At 45.1% G+C, this 23,552-nt stretch overlaps 7 protein-coding genes across 11 annotated transcripts; 3 read left to right on the top strand and 4 right to left on the bottom strand.

Moving 5' to 3' along the window:
- Positions 1-1,962: 1,962 nt before the first annotated feature.
- BCIN_07g05870 (hypothetical protein) lies at positions 1,963-4,718 on the bottom strand. Its single transcript, XM_024694183.1, has one exon. The coding sequence runs from the start codon at positions 4,584-4,586 to the stop codon at positions 2,556-2,558; it is 2,031 nt and encodes a 676-aa protein (XP_024549972.1). The 5' UTR covers positions 4,587-4,718; the 3' UTR covers positions 1,963-2,555.
- A 29-nt stretch (positions 4,719-4,747) lies between these two features.
- Positions 4,748-6,363, bottom strand: BCIN_07g05860 (hypothetical protein). The gene has a single exon (XM_024694182.1). The coding sequence runs from the start codon at positions 5,441-5,443 to the stop codon at positions 5,027-5,029; it is 417 nt and encodes a 138-aa protein (XP_024549971.1). The 5' UTR covers positions 5,444-6,363; the 3' UTR covers positions 4,748-5,026.
- A 20-nt stretch (positions 6,364-6,383) lies between these two features.
- On the top strand, positions 6,384-8,340 carry BCIN_07g05850 (hypothetical protein). The gene is made up of 3 exons (XM_024694181.1): positions 6,384-6,860; positions 7,029-7,268; positions 7,343-8,340. The coding sequence occupies exons 1-3, from the start codon at positions 6,586-6,588 to the stop codon at positions 7,602-7,604; spliced, it is 777 nt and encodes a 258-aa protein (XP_024549970.1). The 5' UTR covers positions 6,384-6,585; the 3' UTR covers positions 7,605-8,340.
- A 54-nt stretch (positions 8,341-8,394) lies between these two features.
- Positions 8,395-11,431, top strand: BCIN_07g05840 (hypothetical protein). Its single transcript, XM_024694180.1, has 2 exons — positions 8,395-9,118; positions 9,204-11,431. Exon 2 carries the CDS (start codon positions 9,212-9,214, stop codon positions 10,724-10,726), a length of 1,515 nt encoding a protein of 504 aa, XP_024549969.1. The 5' UTR covers positions 8,395-9,118; positions 9,204-9,211; the 3' UTR covers positions 10,727-11,431.
- A 641-nt stretch (positions 11,432-12,072) lies between these two features.
- On the top strand, positions 12,073-16,249 carry BCIN_07g05830 (hypothetical protein). Its single transcript, XM_024694179.1, has one exon. It carries the CDS (start codon positions 12,189-12,191, stop codon positions 16,152-16,154), a length of 3,966 nt encoding a protein of 1,321 aa, XP_024549968.1. The 5' UTR covers positions 12,073-12,188; the 3' UTR covers positions 16,155-16,249.
- A 728-nt stretch (positions 16,250-16,977) lies between these two features.
- BCIN_07g05820 (hypothetical protein) lies at positions 16,978-19,385 on the bottom strand. 4 transcript variants are annotated; one of them, XM_024694175.1, is made up of 5 exons: positions 18,347-19,385; positions 18,093-18,217; positions 17,925-17,975; positions 17,544-17,858; positions 16,978-17,388 (listed from the first exon to the last, which is right to left on the bottom strand). In XM_024694175.1, exons 1-5 carry the CDS (start codon positions 19,243-19,245, stop codon positions 17,078-17,080), a joined length of 1,701 nt encoding a protein of 566 aa, XP_024549965.1. In that variant the 5' UTR covers positions 19,246-19,385; the 3' UTR covers positions 16,978-17,077. The 4 variants fall into 4 exon arrangements, with proteins under 4 accessions (XP_024549965.1, XP_024549966.1, XP_024549967.1 ...); XM_024694176.1 differs by having other exon boundaries at positions 17,544-17,975; XM_024694177.1 differs by having other exon boundaries at positions 16,978-17,858.
- A 42-nt stretch (positions 19,386-19,427) lies between these two features.
- Bcccp2 lies at positions 19,428-21,039 on the bottom strand. Of its 2 annotated transcripts, none has more exons than XM_001549529.2 (2): positions 20,568-21,039; positions 19,428-20,464 (listed from the first exon to the last, which is right to left on the bottom strand). In XM_001549529.2, exons 1-2 carry the CDS (start codon positions 20,675-20,677, stop codon positions 19,597-19,599), a joined length of 978 nt encoding a protein of 325 aa, XP_001549579.1. In that variant the 5' UTR covers positions 20,678-21,039; the 3' UTR covers positions 19,428-19,596. The 2 variants fall into 2 exon arrangements, with proteins under 2 accessions (XP_001549579.1, XP_024549963.1); XM_024694174.1 differs by having other exon boundaries at positions 20,881-21,039.
- Between the last annotated feature and the right edge of the window lie 2,513 nt (positions 21,040-23,552).

Here is a 23,552-nt window from a genome sequence, read left to right as displayed (position 1 = left end):
GCTAGCTATTTCATGTGTAACATCGGGACTACCCCGCTCTACTCAATCTTGGTTCCTAAAGTTGACCCCCCTATATACTCTATTGGCCGTTTTCAAAGTGTTTGGAATTCAGCCTAAAATCTACTAGGGGGAGGGTCGTTATGTACATTTATGGGGCAAAATCGTTATGGTTTTGTTTTCCGGTTCTTGCACATGTATTCGAGAATTCAAAGAAAACACAGGCGTACTTGAGAAACTACAAACGGGCACAAGCACGGATACAAGGCGATGAATCTCTACACTTGTCACTTCTGGTAACCTTTCAAAGCCTCAAAGATAGAGTATCCTATCAATACCTACCAGGTTGTCATTTATATCGGAGCCTTTGTCAATTGGCCAAGGTGGTTAATCGTCATACCCAGAAAGCTCCTGGACTCTAGATTTCAAATACGATAAAGGGATATGCCGTGAAGATGCATACAATGCATACCTATCTTGAGTTACTTTTGCACTGAAGGGCATATCATCTGATCATCACATCTCTTGATTTCGGAAATACTGGGAGATGAACTCGTTTTGGGGTTACCTTCTTTCGCCATCAATGCTTCTATACATGATGTCAGCTGTTAAAAACGAAGAATGGGTGCTTGAACTATCAAGTTGGAACTTGGCATTGGATACCTATAGTTCCACTCATGCTCTCACGGCTGACCTAGCGGTCCATCTGATCTACAAACACAGCGTGGGATGAGAGATGGTAAAGTTGACAACGATGAATCTGTAGCGCACAACACACAATATGGATCTCGTGTTACGCGTTAGAAGAAACAAGTTTGGGAATCCCTGCCATGAAGGCTCAATGCAGAATGCCGTGCACCTTTAATTCTCAGACGAAGGAGTCCTGTGAAAACGGTAAATACGCTGACGGATGATACTTTGCATTCGACTCGGGGATTTTCCATTGAGTCTTCTGTCGCCAGCAAAGCAGATTCTGGATGATTGTACTCCAATTGCCTCGACTTGTTTTTCGTGCATGATCAATCACTCCAATCTAACATGCTATACAAATTCTCCACTCACCGAATACCCACCTGGTACGAAACATATCTTACTGCACAAACACGAGGACTAACCTTCTGCCACTTGTTTTCAATCCCTCGCAGCAGAAGCAACTCCTCTCACCACACCATTCCTCATCCAGCACATACATGTCAAAAGAACTGTCACTTCCCCATAACCTTTTGCCCAAATCTCCAAAGACGAAAATCACTACCTACACTAGACAGAATATACACCACACATGCCAGGTCTGAAAGCGCCAATTTCATTGAAATGGTGTACTGTGTGCGTGCGGGATGACATAACCTCCGGACGGAGTGAGGAATTCTCATGGAGTTACGGAGCACAACTAGGAGAGTAATATCCGAGGTTCATAAATGGATGTAAGAACATGAAAGCGGATGGGAACTGACATCGCGTAACATAAATCGGGGATTCGCACAATATAAAACTGACCAGAACACAAGAAATACAAAAAAACAAAAGTTATGTCAATCAAATCATTAAACAGCTACCAGGTTTCAATATTCATCATTCCTATCTACTTAATCCCTCGTGCAGGACGCATACCAAACTTCAACAGACCTAAGAATCTTTTTTCGGAATCCCGCATATCAACCCGTGTCATGGCTTACTTACCCCATGCAAACCGAGTTTCACAATACAATCCATGTACCCGTGTTACCGTATGTATCCCATGGCCCGGGGGCTTGGAATGGCCGAAGTCGGCTGGACGTTTTGGGATCTTCATGCATTGGGCTTAATCTGCAAGGCTTACTTGCAATAGTTTCTTTAGCTGAGGGACCTTGCCCTCTGGATTGGGGTAATGCATTTTCTGAGTGTGGTAATCTATCTATATGTTCCAGATTTCATAATGCGCTATTCGCGCGCATGCATTAGAAATCGTTTTACTGTTCGACTGAGTGATTTATGTGATATTTGCAAAAACTCATGGAAAATAGAGATCTGCAATGTATGAGTGGGGAGCATTTCCTACTACCATTTTCACGTTGTTCTTAGATGGTGAGTAGTCAAAACTGAGTTTTTACTTAAAGCCTTCAAGTACTGGTAAATGTGGGGAAAGTAGGAACTTGTACAATTTCTGTCTACTCAAAGTCAACGTTCAGTGATTATGTACTTGGACGCGTCTGTCTTGAGCATGGGAGTGACTTCATGGCTATTGAGCGTCGGACCATTTTAAAGCATATCATAAATATTCAAGGTTCAGACTATCAGAACTTCTTTGCTGGATATTAAATGATTGATGTAAACTAATATTCAGCTGTTATCCAGGAATCGCGGGTCACCATTTCTATGATCAGAAGTGCTGTACACACAAAGACAAGAAGGGTTTAGGCCTTGAATTTACCTATTCTAATTGATCAGAATGTCGGATCGATCTCATTAATGGATCATCTGAGGGACTACAACACTTGAGATGCCATATAATACCAAGAACTCATAAGTTTCTGAGCCGGAATTGTGCTCCGGACTAATAAGAATGTTGATGTTATTCGTCATAACAAGCATACATCCTCGATTATTCGGATTCTACTTATGACTTCTTTTTGAATTTCGCCACTCATATATCCGTGGAGATAACATTCTCCAATCACTTGATAGCCTTTCTTGTCCTCCCATTTTCTCAAAATTAAAGGAATGCTACATCCAAGCAGGATCCAAACTTGATCGCTTTTCCGTGCTCGACACGGAACCATACCAATGAATCCTTGGTCTGTGGTCATGAGTCTTCGCGCCATCCATTTGGTGGTATCTCTGAAACGAGAAATGAATCCTTGTTCGTTGGTTGAGATATCCATGAAGTCAAAGCCGGCGAAGGACTCAGACTCCGGAAATGGTGTTGCTCTGCATATCTGCTCGAGTGAGTGGGAACCGATTCGGAGTGTCCGATTGCGTTCAAACCAATCGAGAAACAGGGGATGCACATCACCTGGCCTTTTCATTGCCGCGAAGCAAAATGCTTGGAACTCTAGATACGAAAATTCCCTGGCTGATATATCCTGACTAAGATATCGGTCTTGCCGATTTAGCATCAAGCAGCGAAAAATGTGATCCATGTATCTAGATGCCTGTTTTGGATCCAATTCAGCTTGAGTTAGTAACTCGATGTTGCTTTGAGAAGCTTTAGTTGTTCCATGTATGCTTGTTGACTCGATACTCTGATACACCTCGGCAATTTCGTCGCTTGTCTTATCTTCGTCTGTGTAAACTACCTTGAGGCCGCCAATACCGTCGACATGATCTACGAACACTCCTTGGCAGGTCAGTATCCTGAGATCTGTGGAGAAATTGTATTTTAGAGGGGGATTGCTCTTTCCAGCCATAAAAACATCATAATTGTTGCCCTTGGGATGCCAGAACATTATAGGACGAAGGTTTCCGATGTGACCTGCACCACTTTGAGCAGCTATTGCAGGAACCATCCACGGCTGTACATCGGCTCTCCAATCTGGCACCCAAGAGGGAAGTATTAGCTGGCCATTCAAATATTCTAAACAATGGAACCGGTCCACGAAGCAGAGAATATCCAAACTCTTGTGTTTCTCAACAAAGCTTTTGACCAAATTTGAATAAACCGTTTCAAAACTGTCCTGATATCTCGGCGGATCAGCCAAGAATCCATCCGCAGCCAAGCCGAGAACAGAGTAGATTCTATCCCTAGGATCAGTAGCTTTGTAATCCGAAATGTATCCCATCAACCCTATCAACTGTGTCGGGGCACCTCTTTGATACCAATGGAATACACGACGACGTATCCATGGAGCTTCAAATGCTTTATGAGCCAGCAATGTCTCATCGATTCTCCTGCATGTGCCTATTGTACTCATTGCTTTAGTCAATTTCCGCCGATCTATGGTTTCGTGTCCGCACTGAAACACAAATTTTCGCGGAACAAGATACTCTTGAAGTGTCCAAACTCTCGTCCACCAAGGCCTCAGTAACAACTTTTCTAATGCAGCCCATTTTTTCCTATCGCTCAACTCGTTTCCTAGCTCTTCATCTTTCGCTTTTTTATCTCCGCCCAATCTTCTTTGGTGAAGCAAATCTAATCTTTTCTTCTGATTTGCTAGCATCTTCAAAAAGCGGATTGCTTGCTCGCCCTCATCGTCTCCCGGACCGAGCCAACCGAAACTCCTTTCTGATTCCTCGTAAATTCTCCTCATCATAGCGACCTGCGTATTGCGCTCCACTTCTGCGATCAATCCCACATTCTGATCAATGCAAATTGAGTCAATCCACCACCAACTTTGCTTCAACTTTTCGTCATCACAGATGATTTCTAAAAATGGCTGAAGACTGCTCAGTATAGGAAACGAACACCCATTGATAAGGATGTTGTGAGGAAAGACTTTAGGGCCCCAAACATAAGACAAAGTTCTAAAGACCGGACGTTCCGGGTCATCAAGGGGAAAACTTTCTAGCAAGCCACTGATTGAACCTTGTTCGTTGCGCTGGAGACGGAGAAGACGAATTGAAGGTTTGGAGGTGTCGAGGGGCGTGTAAGAATAGTTTGGCAGGACTTCCATTACTATTATTTATGAAACATGCAAGATTCAAAACTTTTGATGCGCAATAACATAAAGACAACAGGAGTTATCGTTCGAACGGCTGAGCAATTGAAGCACGCCACGGCTTGAATATCGTCAGGTCAGCTGTCCATTTTGATTTACCTACACCGCCTTTATTTTGCCATCATAAAATGGAATTGAGTGCTTAAGTTGATGAGTTTGAAAAGTCTTGATAGCTCATCAATCCGATTTTATCTCATTATGATATCGATCAAATCTACACATCAAACGATAGGGGAAATTGTCGCGGAAGGCTAAGACCAGGGCCGATACGACACATTCGCTACATCCGCCTTATCACGGGACCGTACACCAGTAGTTCCGCATCACAACCCACGATTAGATCCATCATCCCACCAAATGATTCCACAATTTCTTGAAATGAGTTGAACTTCTTTTTAAAGAGCCCAACTCCCAAATGCAATGACTGCCGTCGCCAAAAGGATCGTATTGATTGTACCTCTTCGAACAATTGGACCCATCGACTCAATCTTGTCAATCCCCGTGCAGAGGAGGTCAACCCGATGGCTTGAATTGCCACTGTCAAACACGTCTTGGAGGCATTGCATGATCGTGTCGTCGCCATTTGGTGGAGGAAAGTGGCAATACTGAATTGTGCAGTTGTATTGGTCATTGAGCGGATAATCGATGAGGTCGGAAGTGCCGCAACATGCTTTTAGCGCGGAAAGTGACACATTGCCAAACTGGGTACTATTTGGATCGGTCGAAACAAAAGGCCAGAAACAAGCAGATTGGTTGCCGAGAGTGCTGGATACACCGCCATTATCGTTGATGCAATGGCTATCGTTCGACATTGTGAAAGCTGGTGAAAACTGGCAATTATCAGGACTCCAAGATGAAGTTAGAAGCAGCAAATAATCAACGAGAAAGCTGGAGGTAGAGATATGAAGACAATTTTGATTTCAGTCTAATCTTGACTAGAAAGCATTCCAGATCAGAGCGATATCGTATTATGAGTCTGGGGATGTCAACAGAAAAGGAATTACGGTTATGATATGCATGGTCGCAGAGAGTCAAACTTCGTTTGACCTAAAGTCCTTCGCTGCGTGCCACCAACATAGGAAGTCACACTGTGTTGTCAATGCCACCATTTCGAAGTTGTTACTAGGAGTATGGGGCACATGCGGCACAGACGCTCTCTGAGCACTGCCACCATCTTATTCGGCAAATCAGCATCCACAGTTCCAAGATCGATAGAAATAACCATTGGTAGGAACATCTAACGAGTCCTTTCCACATAGTTTTCACGATCAGTTTTGGAAAGTACATGTAGTAATGGTCACCAACTGCATCAAATGTTAATCCAGCTTCCAATCTTCGTAGCCTGCGACAACAACTTACAACCTAAACCTATAACCATCGATAATGTGTGACCGAAATAGCAAACAGCAATTTCATAGCCTTACAACCATTCTATTTCCTTTCTTAAGACTCTTGGCATGTGCAAAATTAGAGCTTCGTGCCGCAACTCAAAGGCTCAGAGCAAAGTTCTGTTTGATAAAGAGGAAGTTTGAATTGTATAAAAGCTTGGCATATCGAAGTTTGAAATTATGTCGTAGGATTAGAGTAGCAGTGCTCTTTCTGGATATGATATTCACCCCTTTTCATCATACTGTTGGCGCACGTAAAGGCTGTTCACCAGTGTCTCCTTGCTGTGCTAGCGAACGCAACGGAAACATACCCTCGATACGAAGGATGAGTCTATTTTTCAATCTTACAAGGAGGAATTGTGATGGATATATTGTTTGTGTGGATGGAAGTTGCGTTTGATCTCGTATCTGATGTCTATCTTAGACTGCAAGTCCATTATTAAAGGAGTGGTGCATCGGTCTAAGTCTCTCATTTCACAACTCAGTCATTCATTTTCTTTAATTTTCTTTCCTAACAAGTTTTGATCTCTGAATACATTCTTTATATTATTATTTACATCCGCAATATGCTTCTTCAGCGCCTCCTTCTCCTTGGCTTCGCCGCAGGCACATCGGCAATTCCTGCCCGTCATGTTCTTTTTGATCGAGACAATGGTATCTGCAGCGCAGAAAATATGAAGGTAGACGTCAGCGACTATAACTGTCCCAAGAAGAATACGCTCGATAGCAAAGGCTACTGCTCTAAACCGATTCCAAACGTACCTGGCAAGGAAGGGTGCTCAGCGTACTGTGAAATACGCTTGACCTTGAAGTACGGGCAAGAAATGCCTATGTCAGGAGCGTGAGTACAATAAAAGTTCTAGCTCAAACAAACTCGAGTTGTTGAGCATATTCTTCCAGGATTTTGTGCTCTGCACTGAAATCCCAATGAAACAACATTCTCTCGCTATCAAGATCAATGTTTTTATCTGTTTGGCGGAAGCCACTTGCTAACATCTCCAAATTAAAGTTCATGTGGGAGTGGAACCGAATGTTCCATCAGCACTACCCAAACCATTAGCTACGTCAACACATTCTCAATCAATGCAGGCATAGGTGGAGCGGTAGCCAAAGTGTTGGAGTCGGCCTTCGACATCGGAGCAACCTATACTTTCTCAAAAACTCTCACCTACTCGGATACAGTGGGGTCTAAGAAAGATTTGGGTGAGAATGAGTGTGGATACTGGACTTTTATTCCTTATGTACTAGAGTATGCTGTACCTCTCCTCCTACGAATGTGAAATACAAAGCGTCACTGAAAGCAGACTAATGATCGAAAATTAGATCCTGCGGCACCTTGACAGAAGCAGCAGAGAAATCGGCACCCGCCGGGTATATGAACTCTGTGACGTACCAGTACTGTGACAAACCCTCCTACACAAACACACCCAATTGGTGCAATACCACTCCGTATAAAAATACCGCTGGTATGGCTGATGGAAAATTGTACTTTGTTTATACATATTGCAACGGAACAGGGGTTGACTGGGAAAAAATGCAGGACAGTCCTTATGTGTACCCCGGTGTAAGCACAGCTCAGAAGTGAGATGAATCTTATTGTTGTGCTTGGCGGTGTGATCTTCTGAATGATGTGGTTGTTGGAAAGCTTTTTCTTAGATCTCTTTTTCGAGAAGAATCCTCTGTCTTGCGACTCTTTGATGCTGATTTCCTCATTCTTGTATTGTTAATTTATCCTCCGAGGGCTTGACTTACATGTTTATAGTAGCTTTGCAAACAATCCACTGTGAAATTCTCGATTCTCAAGAGCTATGACCTGTAGGAACGGTTCAATCATAACGAAAGGTCTCTTGGTTTCTTTCATGACAACGACGTAATATTACAATCTCTAGAGTAGACGACACTAGGTACATCCCTAGGCATCAAAATACTGACTCTAAGGGTAAGTTTCTATGATCATCATGACGACTTCAATATTATTAAATCTTCATAAAGGTTCCCGGTCTTACTAGCTATATCAGTTCGAAAAGAGGAGAATCGAGAGTATGTATTCCGATAGCATTCCAGGGGAGAGTTGCAATAAGAAACAGCTGAATAGATCATGTTGAGACTCAAATAGATGTCTTTTCTATAGAAACGAAGATGAGAGTAGGTATTTATAGCATGTTATATTCTAGATGATAAGTTATGACTTTCCAAATTGATTCGCGTGATGAGGTTCCAATGATCACGTGCCACGTTCCACCGTGCCAAGCTATCACGGATTACGGCAGCCTCTTGGTGTGCCAGTTGCTGCACTTCTGGCAATCATGGGCAAACGTACACCACGATTTATATAACCAAATCCAAATCCACCGTTTTTTTCGCTTCGTGGAAAGAGTGTCTTGCTTACTTTCATCTCCACTTCTACTTCATTTCCCCGCTTTTATCATCTTTATCGATCATTGCAATATCACTTATATTCATACAAAGGTTGTATTCTTCAGCATTTACTGTTTGGGAACAACCCTGATATAACTGTACAGTATTGGTGGTTAGGTTCCTCAGTATTTACTGTTTGGGAAAAACTCTGATAGCTGTATAGTATTGGTGGTTAGGTTCCTCAGTGTCTGCTGTTTGGGAACAACTCTAATAGCTGTACAGTATCGGTGGTTAGGTTCCTCAGTATTTACTGTTTGGGAAAAACTCTGATAGCTGTATAGTATTGGTGGTTAGGTTCCTCAGTATCTGTTGTTTGGGAACAACTCTAATAGCTGTACAGTATCGGTGGTTAGGTTCCTCGGTATTTACTGTTTGGGAAAAACTCTGATAGTTGTACAGTATTGGTGGTTAGGTTCCTCAGCATCTGCTGTTTGAATTATTCCGATTCCTACTATCTTTCTCATTTTATGGAAACAATATCTTACTCATATTCATCTCCACTCCTACTTCATTTCTTCACCTCTATTGTCGTATTAAATAAGGGTCGTGCTCTTCAGTATCTGCTATTTTAAACCCCTGATATAGCTCTACAGCATTGATGATTAGGTTCCTCAGTACACACTGTTTGAATCAGTCTGATTCGGTTTATACTAAAGAGTCAAGGCTGCTCTATTAGCCTGGGTGGGTGGGATACACATCGAGTGTGGGATCATTTATTTCCAAGAAAATTGTCCCTCATCATGTTCATCGCTGATCATAATTATAGTACACGGTATGGCGGTTCCGATCGAAAAACTTGGACTGGAGAATCTCTTGCAGGAGAGAGTGTATGTAAAATGGGTTGATGAGGGACATACTTATACGTTGGGTTCTTGCTTAGCCGACAATAAAGAAAATATCAATTTTCTTATGAAAGTGGTCTGCGATTCGGAAAAACGTATTCATGTCTATTTCTCCCTGAAGGCGACACACAAGCATACTGGCAAAAATCGTTCAATGGAGATGTTATTGGTTGTCCCGCCGCATGGTAACTTTGACTGTTACTTGAAGTCTCTTCCAATATCGGAGCTTGACGATTTGTCTTCCCATGACGCATCTGCGCTTCATGAAGCCGGTATAAGTAACTTGGAGCATATAATCGTCCTACCATTCGATCTACAGTTTGAAGGATTTGTTGTTAGAAAGGAGAGGGAATCTGCGACTATATTACCTTCCAACTCCGCCTCGAGTACATTGATGCAGAAACTCAAATCTTTATCTGTTACAAAGAGCTTTAAGGTTTATATCAGACCTTCCGATTACGCGCGGGCAAATTTAAGAACGGTTGATGAGCGCTTACGTGATAAGGGCGTATGGATCTGCGAACCTGATATGCGAAAGATATACTCTCGACAAGGTATTATGCTAGTTGACTGGGCCCAGATCAAACACCGAGAACTCAAGGGCAGACTACTGCCACCGCCACCGCAACCGCCACCATACACCAAACATGACGCACAAAGGTCGACTGAAGTGCAGGTTCCACGGTCACCACCAGTCGCAGATGCATACTCAAACAAAGATATTGTACCGGCAACTCCAAGCCTTCTACCGGTGTGCCATGGTATATTCTCTCCCGACTGCGGAGAGCCATCAGATGTTGCAGAAGACTTGGATCTTGACGATATTCGCAAAGATTCAGGACATGTCGAACCATATCTTGAGAGGGACTCGGATGAAGAATACCTTGCCGCCTTGCATGCTCAACAATGTAGTCAACAAATCAGGCAAGAGACAAGCTCGGAGGCTCTTCGGTTAGAACTTAAAGAGTGGTTGAAGGCAGCAATGTCAATAAATGAAAATGTGTACGAACACAGCGGACTGACCAAAAAGTTATTCGCTCTTGGTGATAGTGTCCATGCATCTAATGTTGGAATGTTCGACGCCATTAGACCTTGGTGTTCTGCACTATTCTTATGCGACCCTACAGATTCAAGCAAACTCACGGATGAATGGTTTGTCTCGGATATGGCTGGGCTCATCAAATGGGTTAATACATTTCACCGTGGCGCTGAGATGACTATATTAATAGACGATTTTCTAAAGCTTGGTAATGCTGCTCGCCTATGTAATAAGAATCAGTATAAGCTTCAGAAAACTGATTTCCTGCTTCGCATCTGGGTCGAATTTGACTGCTCAAATATCAGTATAAACGGGGAGAGCAGAAAAGTCTTGTCCCGAAAAAGGAATATCTTGGGAACTTCTAGTGATGTTTCTAATAAGAAAATAAGAAATTCTACGAATTCGTAGTCTTCAAATTCTTTTCTGCCGACGGCTAGTCTGAATCCATTCCTTCAATTTGTTCAAGGTCTAGCCTCTTGTACTAGCCATCCTATAGAGTCGGGGACTGGAGATGAACGTAATTTAAATCAATCAATCATATATTTGCAGGCCAAAGGATTATAGGGTCAAAGGGGCTGGTAGAGTGCACATCGAATCGCTCCTATAAAGACAATTTAGTAATGATCTAGCTAGGCTATAGCGTGTTCAACTCCTTGTTCCATTCATTGAGATCCTTTTAAATAGGCTGGGGTTTTCAGCAATCCAATTCAGTTTCAATTTAACCCATTTGCTTCAAGGACATGAGTTATAGGACAATCGTTTTAGGCTCTGGTTAGTCTCGATGAGATGTGGATGCTCCGAGTATAGCTCAATAAAGTATGACTCGTTGTAGATCAAGCTAGTACGGCTCGCCCCGGCTGTACAACTCCACCCGTTAGTTAGTGCGTACACCGTGCACATCAATACCGCAAGTGAAGTATGAAGTACAATTAACCTCTCGAAGAATCTGTAGGTGGAGAGGCTAGTGTACCTGTTCTTACAACAATTAAATATAAAATGGTGTTGGAAAGATATGTCACGTGTACCTTAAGTGCATATATAATATCTTCCACTTCTGGATTCAGATTTAGATCACTATAGCAATTCTACATAGTCAATAATACATGCATTCCACTAGCCTACTCCCTTAATTGTGAACACATGGTGATATAAGATCGAATGACTCTTGAGTTTGAAAGATCTCTTTTTGGTGAAATCACAACGTGGCTGAATAGCCTGTGTATATCCAGCATAGGAGAAACCAAACCTGCCTTTCCGAGCTAGAAAGGCATTCTTATATTTCACTTGATTTGACATCATTTAAAGTACATGGCTTGCAGTGCCGCTGGATTTTATTAAAAACCTAGCCTTCAAGAGCGTATCGCAGACGAAGGGGTTGATGGAAATCGCGAAAGCTTTGATGTGGTCAGAATTTGTATACGAAAAAAGCTGAAAGAAGGACTTGATTGCCATCTTCCCACAATTCCACGCTGCGTAAATTTTTGATTGAAACGTGTCAGTAGTGCGCATCAAGGCTTCTAGCCAACTAGTGTAAGTTGTGAGATAGCGGCTATCATGATGTGTGATAGGCAACCAATATTTTGAATCCTTCTTTTCCTTCACAGCACCCCCATTTCTTATCGCAATTTGTACACCAATGTAAATAGATTGGAAAAATCAAAAAAAAATGTTGGAAGGTGGAATTTTCAAGTTAAATATTCTGAACCGGAGTGCATTGAATTCTAATCGTATATCTAATGTGAAATACCTTGGATGCCAATACTTTCTTTCTTCAACTATGAGTTGTCTAGTAAGAGCCAAAATCCTCTTCATCAAGCAAGACACCATCGCACGACAACCCCTTAAAGTTTAAGATCATATTAAATAAATCATGCGTTCTATTAAACATAAAGTACATTCATCAGTGCGAGGCAAAATACCTGAGCCAGATGATTTGGCCGTTTATCCAACTCAACAGCCAACTACAGCTCGTACACTTATAGACGTACTAGATGCGTCCATCTTATCCCACCCCCACGAGGCGTCCATCGACAATGGTAAGATTCTCCTAAGTTATGAAGACTTAGCAGGACAGATATCAGAACGGAAGGAGGTTTTGTGGAAATCAGGAATTGGGGCTGGTGACAGAGTGGGTATTCGAGTGAGCTCAGGCACTACAGACCTCTACGTGAGCATCCTCTCTGTACTGGCAATTGGTGCTGCCTATGTACCTGTAGATATCGATGACCCAGAGGAAAGAGCACAGCTCATATGGGCTGAGGCTGAAGTACGTGCGATATTCACTGATGAGGGTACGTTGACCCCCTATCAAACACACACCTCGAAAATTCATTGCAATCCTGCGAAGCGCCGACCAAATCCATCTGATGATGCTTGGATCATCTTCACCTCAGGGTCGACAGGCAGACCGAAAGGTGTAGCTGTCACACATCGTAGTGCAGCGGCATTCGTGGACGCGGAAGCTCAATTGTTTGCATCTGGTAAGCTAGCACCTTTGCAGCCTGGCGACCGTGTGCTTGCGGGACTATCGGTAGCATTCGATGCTTCGTGTGAAGAAATGTGGCTGGCTTGGAGACATGGTGCTTGCCTGGTACCAGCGCCGCGCGCCTTGGTAAAGGCCGGTGCTGATCTTGGAGCGTTTCTAACAGAGCAGCGAATATCTGTTGTCTCGACGGTGCCAACTCTCGCTACTCTTTGGCCCACGAAGGCCTTATGTGATGTCAGACTGCTTATCATGGGAGGTGAAGCATGCCCTCCAGAGCTTGCTTGTAGGATGGCTGAGAGCGTCGCGCCGGGAGGAGAGGTGTGGAACACATACGGCCCTACCGAAGCTACGGTTGTGGCTTGCGCCGCTCTTCTGACTTCTACACCGAAGCAGACTATGCGTATTGGTCTTCCACTTGTCGGTTGGAAATTAGCTGTTCTGGGCCCTGATGATCGGCCAGTGCGTTGGGGTGAGATTGGTGAGCTGGTAATTGGTGGAGCTGGAGTAGCACGTTACCTGGACACCAGTAATGATGCGATCAAATTCGCGCCTCTGTGCATTTTCAGTCGAGACGAGAAGGAAGAACGTTGTTATCGCACTGGAGATCTTGTACGAGCGGATCCAGAAGGTCTTGTTTTTGTTGGACGCAACGATGAGCAGATAAAACTCGGAGGACGGCGCATTGAGCTGGGCGAAATTGATTCTGCACTGATGACACTTCCCGGCGTCGAAGCAGCTGCAAGCGCAGTACGCCGAAGTGAAACGGGCCACCAGGTGCTTGTCGGCTATATTGTTCGAAACGGCGCTGCTAACTCAACTATTGACCGAAAAATGCTCTTGGAAAAGCTACCTGCCACGCAAGTGCCAATGCTTGTTGCAGTGAACAATCTGCCTGTGCGTACCTCCGGCAAGATTGACCGCAATGCTTTACCGTGGCCTCCGCCACCCCAATTCAATGCCGATTCACTACCACCCGGGATAATAAGGATAGTTTCTGAGCAATGGCAACGGATTCTCGGTGTCCCAGTCACAAGCGCAGATGCAAATTTCTTCGATATGGGTGGGAACAGCCTGGGCGTAGCACAGCTTGTATCCCAGCTACGGCAGCAATTTCCTTCGCTCTCTGTTTCTGATGTTTATGAGAACCACACACTCGCAGAGATGGCTGCGCGGATAGAAGTGCTTGCAGGTATCAAGCGAAATGATCGCGTGGTTTTACCGACTCCTCGGCGGGCGGGATATGTTCAGTTTCCGATTGTGCTCGCATTGTTCACCTTGGAAGGTCTGCGGTGGCTTATTCTTATGGCATTGTTAGGCAAAGCCATTGCGTTCGGCACTGGCCCGTCACTATGGACGAATGATTCTCTCGACTTCCCATGGTGGCAGATCTTTTTAGGGTGGCTTGCCTTGGTAAGCATACCTGGTAGAGTCATCATGTCAGCGGTAGCCGTGAGGCTAATTACTGCTGGCATGTCGCCTGGCCAATATCGTCGAGGTGGGTCAATCCATCTGAGATTATGGGCCGCGGAACGACTAGTAACTCTCAACCATATCAATTCTATTGCCGGTACACACTGGAGTCGACGATACGCAAGGCTTCTTGGATATCAGGTCGGACGTGATGTACAGTTACATTCCCTTCCACCTGTAACAGGCCTGGCTACCTTTGGGGCGACATGTGCAATAGAGCCAGAGGTGGATTTGGCTGGCTGGTGGCTTGATGGAGATGTACTGCATGTCGGATTAATATCCATCGGCGAAGGAGCAAGAGTTGGTGCACGTTCGACCATCATGCCTAACACGGTAATTAAGCCGTTCGCAAATGTTCAGCCTGGATTGTGTGTGAGTGGAACGGTCTATAAAAGTAGCCCCCAAGGCGGGGCTTTTGATCTTGAATCCAAGTATCCGGTCGGAAGTGGAGAGAATTTCTGGACCCAGCTAAGATACACGCTCTCACTGTTTCTATTAGAAACTATACCAGTGATAGCTGCCGCGCCTGCTGTTACAGCGGGTTCATTGATCGTTCGCTCTGCTACAAAAAATTATCCGAATGCCATTGTAGAAATCTTCGTAACTGCTTGGCCGGTCACTTTGGTCGGGATGCTTTGCTACGCGAGCGTCATCGTCGCGCTGGTTCGTCTTGCAAGTCGGTATCTCCAGCCGGGGCTTCATTCATGGCACAGTACTGCAGCATGGGCAGCGTGGCTAACACATTGCCTTATGTGGGAAGCTCGCATCGTACTGTTCCCACTATATGCGAGCATACTGACCCCAACCTGGTTGAGTCTTTTGGGCGCTGATGTTGGCGGGCATACAGAAGCATCGACTGTCTTAACACCCCCATCACTGCTTCACGTCGGTGATGAATCTTTCATAGCTGATGATGTCTTGATCGCACCATACGAGTTGTGCGCAGGTTATCTTCGACTAGGTACTTCCTCGATTGGCACAAGGGCATTTGTCGGTAATTCTGCCATTGTCAAACTGGAGCACGCAGTACAGAATGGCGGGTTGATTGGCGTGCTAGGTACAGCACCTGCCCCAGCCCAGATGGATCCAGGTTCATCGTGGCTTGGACGGCCGACATTCCCGCTCCCACGCAAAGCTGAAGAACTTCTAGACCAGAGCCGGACATTCAATCCAACTCTTCAGCTGAAAATAGCTAGGTCATTGGTTGAAATATGGAGGCTTCTTCCGTTGGTCTGCTCTCTCATTCTTGCGCGATTCGCCATACTCGGCATGACTAAAACTTCGGATATTTTGGGCTTCCGCTGGGCAGTAGCCGCAAGTGGTGTACTTCTAATGACTGCGGGGGTAGTTGCTTGTGCCCTTGCATCGGCTGCTAGGTGGATCTTGACACCTAAAATTAAACCCGAAGGAAAGCATCCGCTGTGGAGCTCGTTTGTTTGGAGGAATGAATTGGCCGACACGTTTGTTGAGTCGCTCGCCGTCCCTTGGCTAGCAAAGATGTGTTACGGTACTCCGATGCTGTTAGTATGGCTACGGACACTGGGAGCAAGTATTGGTACAGGTGTATGGTGTGAGACTCACAAACTGTCAGAAGCAGAGTTGGTTCATATCGGAGATGGCGCCACAATTAACAGAGGCTCTGTACTCCAAACTCATCTCTTCCATGACCGTCTGATGCGCCTGGACATTGTCGACTTACAACCTGGAGCCACTCTTGGTCCGTATTCAGTATCTTTGCCGGGCACAGTCGTTGGATCTGTTACGACTATTGGTCCCTCTTCTTTGGTAATGCGGGGTGAGAAAATTCCACCAGCTACTCGCTGGCTCGGGAATCCCATTCGACCGTGGGTACAGGATGATATTGTGCGTGGAAAAACGTGACCTGTGTATGGGTCACTTGACAAGAATATTTAGTATTTATAGTTCCTCCTTCTGTAGACTGAAAATGGAATCGAATTTACTCCCTCTTACTTTGACCCCTACGTTGTGTTTTTTAGCCCATGTGCGTCCTCGCTCCTCGCTGTCGCTATGTAGTGATTCACCTCCAATCACTAGGCATAGCTGTTAGGCTGGCTATGGTATATGCGAAGGCTTTTCTTGCGTGATCTCTACAACCTTCTACTCTCTTACAATATGCCAGAGATTCAGTGGAAGTCAATGCCAGCTCAAGATCGAACATAATGTCACGGGTTCACTAGCGTAGTTCACCAGTGGGTGGGTGCACAAACTCACAGGACAATGTGACAGCAAAGCGCGATTTCACACTGAAATTGATCAACTTCAAAATTCAATCGAAATTCGAAATATAACTTAATATTGCTCAAATTGATATATTGTCATTTTCAAAAATTGAAAAAATAATTTACATGAAATTTATCCAAAAAAAAAAATTCTTTGAAATGAAATTAGCTTGATGGTTCATACACATGTATACGTACACACATGCTCAGATATATCGATATCATACAATCTATTTAACGCTACTATGACTCCTTATCGAATTAGCGAGTAATATCTAGCCATCTACCCAGGCACATGGTGATACCTTAAGTTGTGCTATAATAATGACATGTTAGTTGATTAAACATATCAAATTTGCACATTGTGATTCATGATTCATGATTCATGATTTGTTCAGTTACGGTAGAATATTGCAAATAACACACTGCATAGCACAGTACAACACGCAAAAGCAACAATCACATAAGATGATCACATTAATAGGGCCCAAGCAGCACAAAAACCATTTATTTTCCTCCCAATCTCCAATCTCCAATCTCCAATCTAATCCAATCCCAATCTAACTACACAACCGCCACTCCCAAAAACACCGCCAAAACCCCCGCATACGCCCCCAAAACCACCATCACATCCTTGATTCCCCATTCCCCATGACCCCCTCCCCAAATTCCTCCTCGCCCTCTCCCATCCCTCTCCCTCTCCCCCTCAATCCCCTCCCATCCACTTTTTTTCGGCCCTCCCCCATCCACAATCCATACTAATATGATCCCTAGAATCGCGACGCTTACACCGATGATTCCTACGCCGCCGGTTTTGGATATGCCGCCTGGCCAGAGGAGGAGAATGCTGATGGGCGCCAGGATGCTGCTTCCGCCTTGAGGGGAGGGTGGTTAGTAGGGGGTTTAGTGGTGATTGTGATTATGATTTCGGGGGAGGGTAGATGGTAGAGTGTAAGTTTCTGGTGTACAAGTATATCCAACAACAAACCCAAACTCAAAGAAACTCAGAGAAACTCAAAAAAATACTCACCAATCACACCCCCCAATCCCCTCCCCACACCGCTTCCCCACCCTCTCCCACTCCCCCAACCCCTCTTCCTCGTCTCCCTCCTCACCCCCCTCCAAACCCCATTACTCACACTCCAATCCGTCTGATACGCCACCAACTTCCGCTCCAACTCCGCCACCAACGGCTCTTCGCACGGACGATTCCACGCGCGCGCACATTCGAGAATCGCAAGCTGTTTGCCGTAGAGATGGAAGCGCGGGGGGAGAGAAGTCTTGGGGAGTTCGAGACGAGGGATCAGAGACGTGAGCCAGTATTCGTAGTTGCGGATTGAGCGGGCTAGAAGGAGGGGGGGGGGAGTGTTAGTGGGGTTAAAATGAGAAATGAGAGATGGGTGAGACGGACTGTATTTCTCGAGATCTTCTTGGATTTGGTCCCAGCGCGCGGGAATGCGTACTTTGAGATGATTTTTTGTTAGCTGTTAATGCAAATCTCAACTCCCAACTTCAAACTTAGAAAGAAAGAAAGAAAGAAAAAGCTTCAAGTAAAATAAACAAAGAAAACCCAACCCACAATTATCATATTCCTCATTCCGACTCATCAAGATCCAATTATGCATATGCAATTTCGCCGTCGAATGCAAAATATCTTCCATGTACATAGTTCTCAGCATCGCTCTATGTTCACCCATTGGATAACTATTTTTTTTGGTTTTGGTATTAGCATTTTCTCATCTCCTCACATTATCAAATCATCAAATCACACCAAATCTCTCTCCTCCCCTCCCGCCAAAGACCAAAAAAAAAAATTTCTATAAAAAAACTCACACATCCGGTAGATCCTCCGGTCTTGGATCATATTTCTCCAAAAACTCACTCAAATCTCTCGGCCCTACATCCTCCTCTCTCGCACTCTCCCTCTCCCTCTCCACCTTTCCCGTAAACCCACCCTCTCTCACCCCCTCACTCGCACCCCTCCTCTGCACAACCGGTCTCTTTCCCTCTCCCTCCGCATCTCCATCCCCATCCGCATCCATCTCCCTCCCCCCCATCTCCTCCTCCCCCCTCCTCCCCAACGCCATCCCCAACACCTCCCTAAAAACCCTCGTTTGATACTCCACCCTCTCCGCATCCCCCAGCAACCCATCCTGACTCTGCACCGCGCTCCCACTCTGATTCCGTCTCCGAAACTGCTGTTCCGCAACTTTCTGCTTGAGATTTTTCTTCAGCCGCGAGTGTGGCGACAGCGGGACAGGAGAAGTACAAAAAGCCCGCTCATCAGGATCGCTCCAACTAAACCCTCTCCTTGCCCTCTGCATCCGGGGCGATGCTCTCTCGGGAACCCCGCCCAAAACCTCCCGAAGCCGTGAAATTTGCTCGTCGTCCAAATCCCAGTATCCCTTTTCCCCCACACGTGCAGACGCAGACGCAGACGCAGCCGCAGGACCATGTCCAGAAACATTTCCAGGCCCGGGAACCGCACTCCACGAAGGCTCGCTGAAGGTGACGCTCTTGGGGCTAGGACTGGGAGGCGCGCGGAAGATGGTGTCGTGTCGGTAGGAGGTGGAAGGGAGGCTGAAGGGGGAATATTGGGATTGGGGGGTGAAGAGGGGAGAGGGGTTGGGGGGGATGTGGGAGCGGCCGCGATGGTCGCCTGTAAATCCTTTTTTGTAGCTGCGATTTTGTCCGCCTTCGAGATCGGGGGAGCGAGAGAAGAAGGTGCGCATGGTGGGGGGGAGCCTTGGGGACCGGGGGATAAATTATTTTTGTAGGGATGGATGGTAGTGCTGATGATGTTTTGAATTAGGGGAATGGATTTAGGAATATAATTGAAAAAAATGAGATGGAGAGATGGAATAAGGTATACATGCTGCAAAAAAAGGAACGATTGGGTTGTACTTTCCCAGATTGTATAGCGTCGACTAGTTGTGCACTATCTATTAATTCTTTCTATGTCTAGATCTAGTTTATCTTTTCTATAGTCTAAAATCTTCGCCCTCTCTAGTTGTCTCTATACGTCTATAGTTGCGAAAAGGAAAAAGACCAGGCATCCATACATCTAACCCAAAAACCAACTTCTACAACTTCGAGTTGAACTTCTTGTTCTCCTCCTGCAATGGAGCCGCCTCGCTAACATTCACTTTCTTATCATCTGTGTTCTTCGCTGGACTACCAGGAGTATCCTTCTTCTTTGGCGCTGAATGATATCCGCCCTTTTCATTATCCAAATTTGTAATATTACCCTTGCTATCTCTTCGAATACCCAACTCGATCAGCTTCGAAAAGACTTTACTGAAATCTTCAAAGAACTTCTCCTTATCATCTGCATATTTTCCGACCCATCGCTTGAACTCCTTATCTTGCGTCAGAGCCAAATCCGTTGGAAGCATCATCAATTCCGTCTCGGTATCCTCGTCATAGTTGACAAATTGTTCGATTCCATTTGGCAACTTCTTCTTGCGCCACTGAAGGGAAAGCAAAAGTCTGTAATATTGATTCGAGAATCTCGTGGGATTATTAACCCAAGCTCCTTCGAAACCAGATCGATCGCTGTGGCATCGTCCCAGATTATGAGCTCCACTCAACGCAACGATTTCCTGATCATCAAATCCCATGCGGTAGAAAATCCATCGAAGATGATCGGAACCTTGTGCTGCATCTGGTAGACGTCCTCGCGGGGGCAATTTCGAATCATCAACGTAATCTGTTCGTCCACCTTGCCATGGGATATCTGGTCCACCCATCTCTTTAATCGCCACGACTCCTGCTAATGTCCATAGATCCGCATATGTTATCCAGGGGTGCTTTGCTTTGACTGGTTCGAGGAAGACTCGCGCGTGTTGTAGACCAGCATTTGCTGGATCTCCTCCTTCACTCTCGTATCGCATGCCAGCTCCATTGGATCCACCAGTGTCTGTCTCAGAATCGTATGTTCCGGCCGAATGCCTAGATGATATTAGTTTGTGAACAGAAAGGAATCGTTTGCGCCGAGAGGGATTGCATTGACTGCGCACAGTCTGGAAAGGAAATTGAGTAAAAGACCACATACCATGCTAAGCGCACAAGAACTGGTCCAGCACTGCCATCATCATATTCCGGTTGGTGTAAAAGGCCAACAATATCCTTTCGGACGGCGGCAAAATCCCCTTTCTTACTCATAGTAACTGCTGTATCTTTGAACAACTCCCGAAATGGAATATCTATGAAATGTGAAAGTGAACGAACAAAAAGAAATCTAGAGTAAATTGCCACCGACAATATAGAGGAAGCCAAAAGTTAAGTAAAGGGGAAACACGAGGAAAAGTTAGGGAAAAGAGTTCAGACCAAAGAGACGCCATACCGAGGCTCGCGGCAATACCTACCTCGAATCCCCCATTCATATGCTAATTCCTTTACCGCGCGATTGTCTTGTGAAAAACCGGGGCAGAATGATACAAAGATTGTGGGTCAACTCGATGAATCATGGAGTTTTAATGACAGTGATAAGGGAGTGATGTTAAATTTCATTTTCGCGATACGCCAATTCTTTTTTTTACCGAGGTCGGAGTAAACAAATTTGCCGCGAGGATAGCATTGCTGAGGGTGTGTGGGTAGCTTGGTCTGTGTGCTTGATTTTTTACTAGAGAATGCATGAGGGGTGTGGTTAGCCGGAGAAAATCTGAAAGCAATCGGATGGCGAGAACAGAGCAAGATTTCCTTCCGACATGATATGATTGTTCCAATCGAGCATAATTTGAGTTTTTGAGAACAAATTGTCAGTCAGCTAGCTAGCTAGCTAATGTCGATATGGAGAACACCTACGAGGAATGAGACGTTGAGACTATCAAACAGAGTGTCAGAGAGATGTAGACCGCAAACAGAAGCTCTCATACATTCAACGTTTGGCTTATTGTCATATCAGTTTGTGAATGTTCTCTCAAGTAGACCTACTCACAAAGATCTTGTCACCAAAGTACGGACATCCGGTGCTTGATTACAATGTTTGCTTCTGCGAAGCTGTTGCATACAATTATACGCTTGTATTTGAGTCCCAACCTATAGCACCACCGCATCCGAAGTCTACATCATCATCCAATGAGAGAGAACAGAGCAGTGCATCTCACATACGTAATATCTTCACATTACCCACAACGCCAATTCACATGACTGAGTGCCATGAAACACATGAAACACATCTATCCGGATTCTACAACGCACAGGAGTGCGTATCATGTCGTACAAACAAGCATCAAATGGTGGTTTGGTTGCGGGTAAAACCTATCCTTGCTGATGACATCCAAGGTACGCATCCAATTGGAGATGATGCTTTCAAACGTGGGATATTCTGTTGATGTGATGACTTCTTCACGCGTGTGTGCCGGCACCTACCCACTACCTGCCTATGTCTTGAAGAATGAGAATGAGAATGAGAACGAGGATGGATGACAAGCCGGCGATTCGGGATTCTCGTCTTAAATCCCTCGAGACCACCAACATCAATTTCAATTGGGCGTTTGTGTTGTCTTGGCGCCGCGTGGGAGCATGGGATGGTTTGAATATCAAAATGTTTTTGATATGGTGGGGCACGTCGATTGGGTGGGCCGGAGATCCAGGTACCAAATCAAAAGAAGGGAGGGGTCAGCTGAGAAATCATTTTCAGAATTCAGATCCTCGAGACTTGGGTAGAGCATGAAAACCCGAGTACAATTTGTCCACGAGAGAATGCAAATGGAGAGTGAAGGACCTGCTTTGGTATCATGGTAGATTTGTTGATGGCATTGAGTTTGTAGGATAGATAGCACTCCGTACATATCACCGTACATATACTTTTGTAAGACAGTGTGGTTAAGCGGATTCGATGAAGGGGGTGAGGGTCATTAAAATGTATGGTGACGCCAAAATCCACTTTCTGCATACAAGACTTGACTGCTCCATCACTCTGCAGCAAAAATGGCCCAAAGTCGAATTATTTCCAATCACACACACGCTGAACATGGCACAAGAAGCAAATGAGTAAGTCGGTTCAAGACACCTCGTAGGTAATCTTTTGATACCAGCAGAGTGGGTAGGAATTTGTTCTCTCTTCCCCATTCTTTTTCATCGTTCACCAAGAATTCTGAATCACTAGACCGGCTGGTATGCATGCTTTCCCATCTGAAACTTATACAAGCATCGAGGAATGGAAGAACCGAAGACTGATGAAGACGTCACTCTGCTTCCTAGGTCCTCTTCGTTGAAAGTCTTGCCCAAAAGAGAAGGAAAAAAAAGAGGGTATGGGTATGGGTGTAGGATGAATCTGCGATGGGTGAAGAGCTATCACCGAGCGTTTGTCATTGATAATTACCGAAATCGACCTTTCTGGACCAAAAGAAGTGGTTTGCCCATTCCAATATCGGCATATCCGAGACGGCCGGATTACTGCATTCATCAATACCAGTCCGAGTGACAGAAGAAAAGAGTAACAGCTGAGGGACGACTCCGGAATATTTCCACGAAGTAGAGGCCAAGGGCCAAGGAGGAGAAGCAGGATGGTCAGATTCTTATCATGAAGGAGAGTTTGGAGTGACTGGGTACTTTCAAGAAGATAATGATCCCTTGTGTGTCAAAGATAGATCCCCTGTTAATTTGATATCAATATCATTTTGCCTATCGTTCCACCCACGTTGGAAGTGAAATTGGCCTATCGATTTTTAGGTTTCCAACGTTACTTGAGCTTAAACGTTAAAGCGTGACCCTGGAAGAGGACCAGCCAGGGAGGGAAAGGAGTCAATTGGTGGTGTGTCAATTGAACCCATTGTTTCATTCGTGCCGCGGCGGGAGGGCGGGCGGATGAGAGGAGCAGAGGAGCAGAGGAGCAGACGAGAGGTTTCCTTGTGACTGCTGAAGATGTACGGGAGAAAAGGTTATCTATCTATCTACCGACCGAGCATGGAAATCCACCCATGGTCGCATCGTCGCTTATGAGTTCTCAACCAAGACGCAATTAAAATGCGACGGTCAGTGATGAGCTCTTTGTAGCTCTCGCGACTGGGTACGTGGGTGAGAGGCATCGAGC

The sequence above is a fragment of the Botrytis cinerea genome, chromosome 7, assembly GCF_000143535.2.
Source record: "Botrytis cinerea B05.10 chromosome 7, complete sequence".
In the NCBI taxonomy this organism is placed as follows: Eukaryota; Fungi; Ascomycota; class Leotiomycetes; order Helotiales; family Sclerotiniaceae; genus Botrytis; species Botrytis cinerea.
Note: the sequence above shows the minus strand (reverse complement) of the source record. Positions and strands in the feature narration are given on the sequence as shown.

Bases quoted from the DNA above. Each gene is read 5' to 3' on its own strand.
- BCIN_07g05820 (XM_024694176.1), bottom strand. From the start codon at position 19,245: ATGCGCACCTTCTTCTCTCGCTCCCCCGATCTCGAAGGCGGACAAAAT. The intron at 18,218-18,346 runs GTGAGTTTTTTT...CAAAAAAAATAG, and splicing joins CCGGAGGATCTACCGGATGT to TTATCCAATGGGTGAACATA. The intron at 17,389-17,543 runs GTGAGTATTTTT...CCTCCCCTCAAG, and splicing joins GGGATTGGGGGGTGTGATTG to GCGGAAGCAGCATCCTGGCG.
- Bcccp2 (XM_001549529.2), bottom strand. From the start codon at position 20,677: ATGAGTAAGAAAGGGGATTTTGCCGCCGTCCGAAAGGATATTGTTGGC. The intron at 20,465-20,567 runs GTATGTGGTCTT...AATATCATCTAG, and splicing joins GTTCTTGTGCGCTTAGCATG to GCATTCGGCCGGAACATACG.
- BCIN_07g05830 (XM_024694179.1), top strand. From the start codon at position 12,189: ATGCGTTCTATTAAACATAAAGTACATTCATCAGTGCGAGGCAAAATA.
- BCIN_07g05850 (XM_024694181.1), top strand. From the start codon at position 6,586: ATGCTTCTTCAGCGCCTCCTTCTCCTTGGCTTCGCCGCAGGCACATCG. The intron at 6,861-7,028 runs GTGAGTACAATA...TCCAAATTAAAG, and splicing joins GAAATGCCTATGTCAGGAGC to TTCATGTGGGAGTGGAACCG. The intron at 7,269-7,342 runs GTATGCTGTACC...ATCGAAAATTAG, and splicing joins TTTATTCCTTATGTACTAGA to ATCCTGCGGCACCTTGACAG.
- BCIN_07g05860 (XM_024694182.1), bottom strand. From the start codon at position 5,443: ATGTCGAACGATAGCCATTGCATCAACGATAATGGCGGTGTATCCAGC.
- BCIN_07g05840 (XM_024694180.1), top strand. From the start codon at position 9,212: ATGGCGGTTCCGATCGAAAAACTTGGACTGGAGAATCTCTTGCAGGAG.
- BCIN_07g05870 (XM_024694183.1), bottom strand. From the start codon at position 4,586: ATGGAAGTCCTGCCAAACTATTCTTACACGCCCCTCGACACCTCCAAA.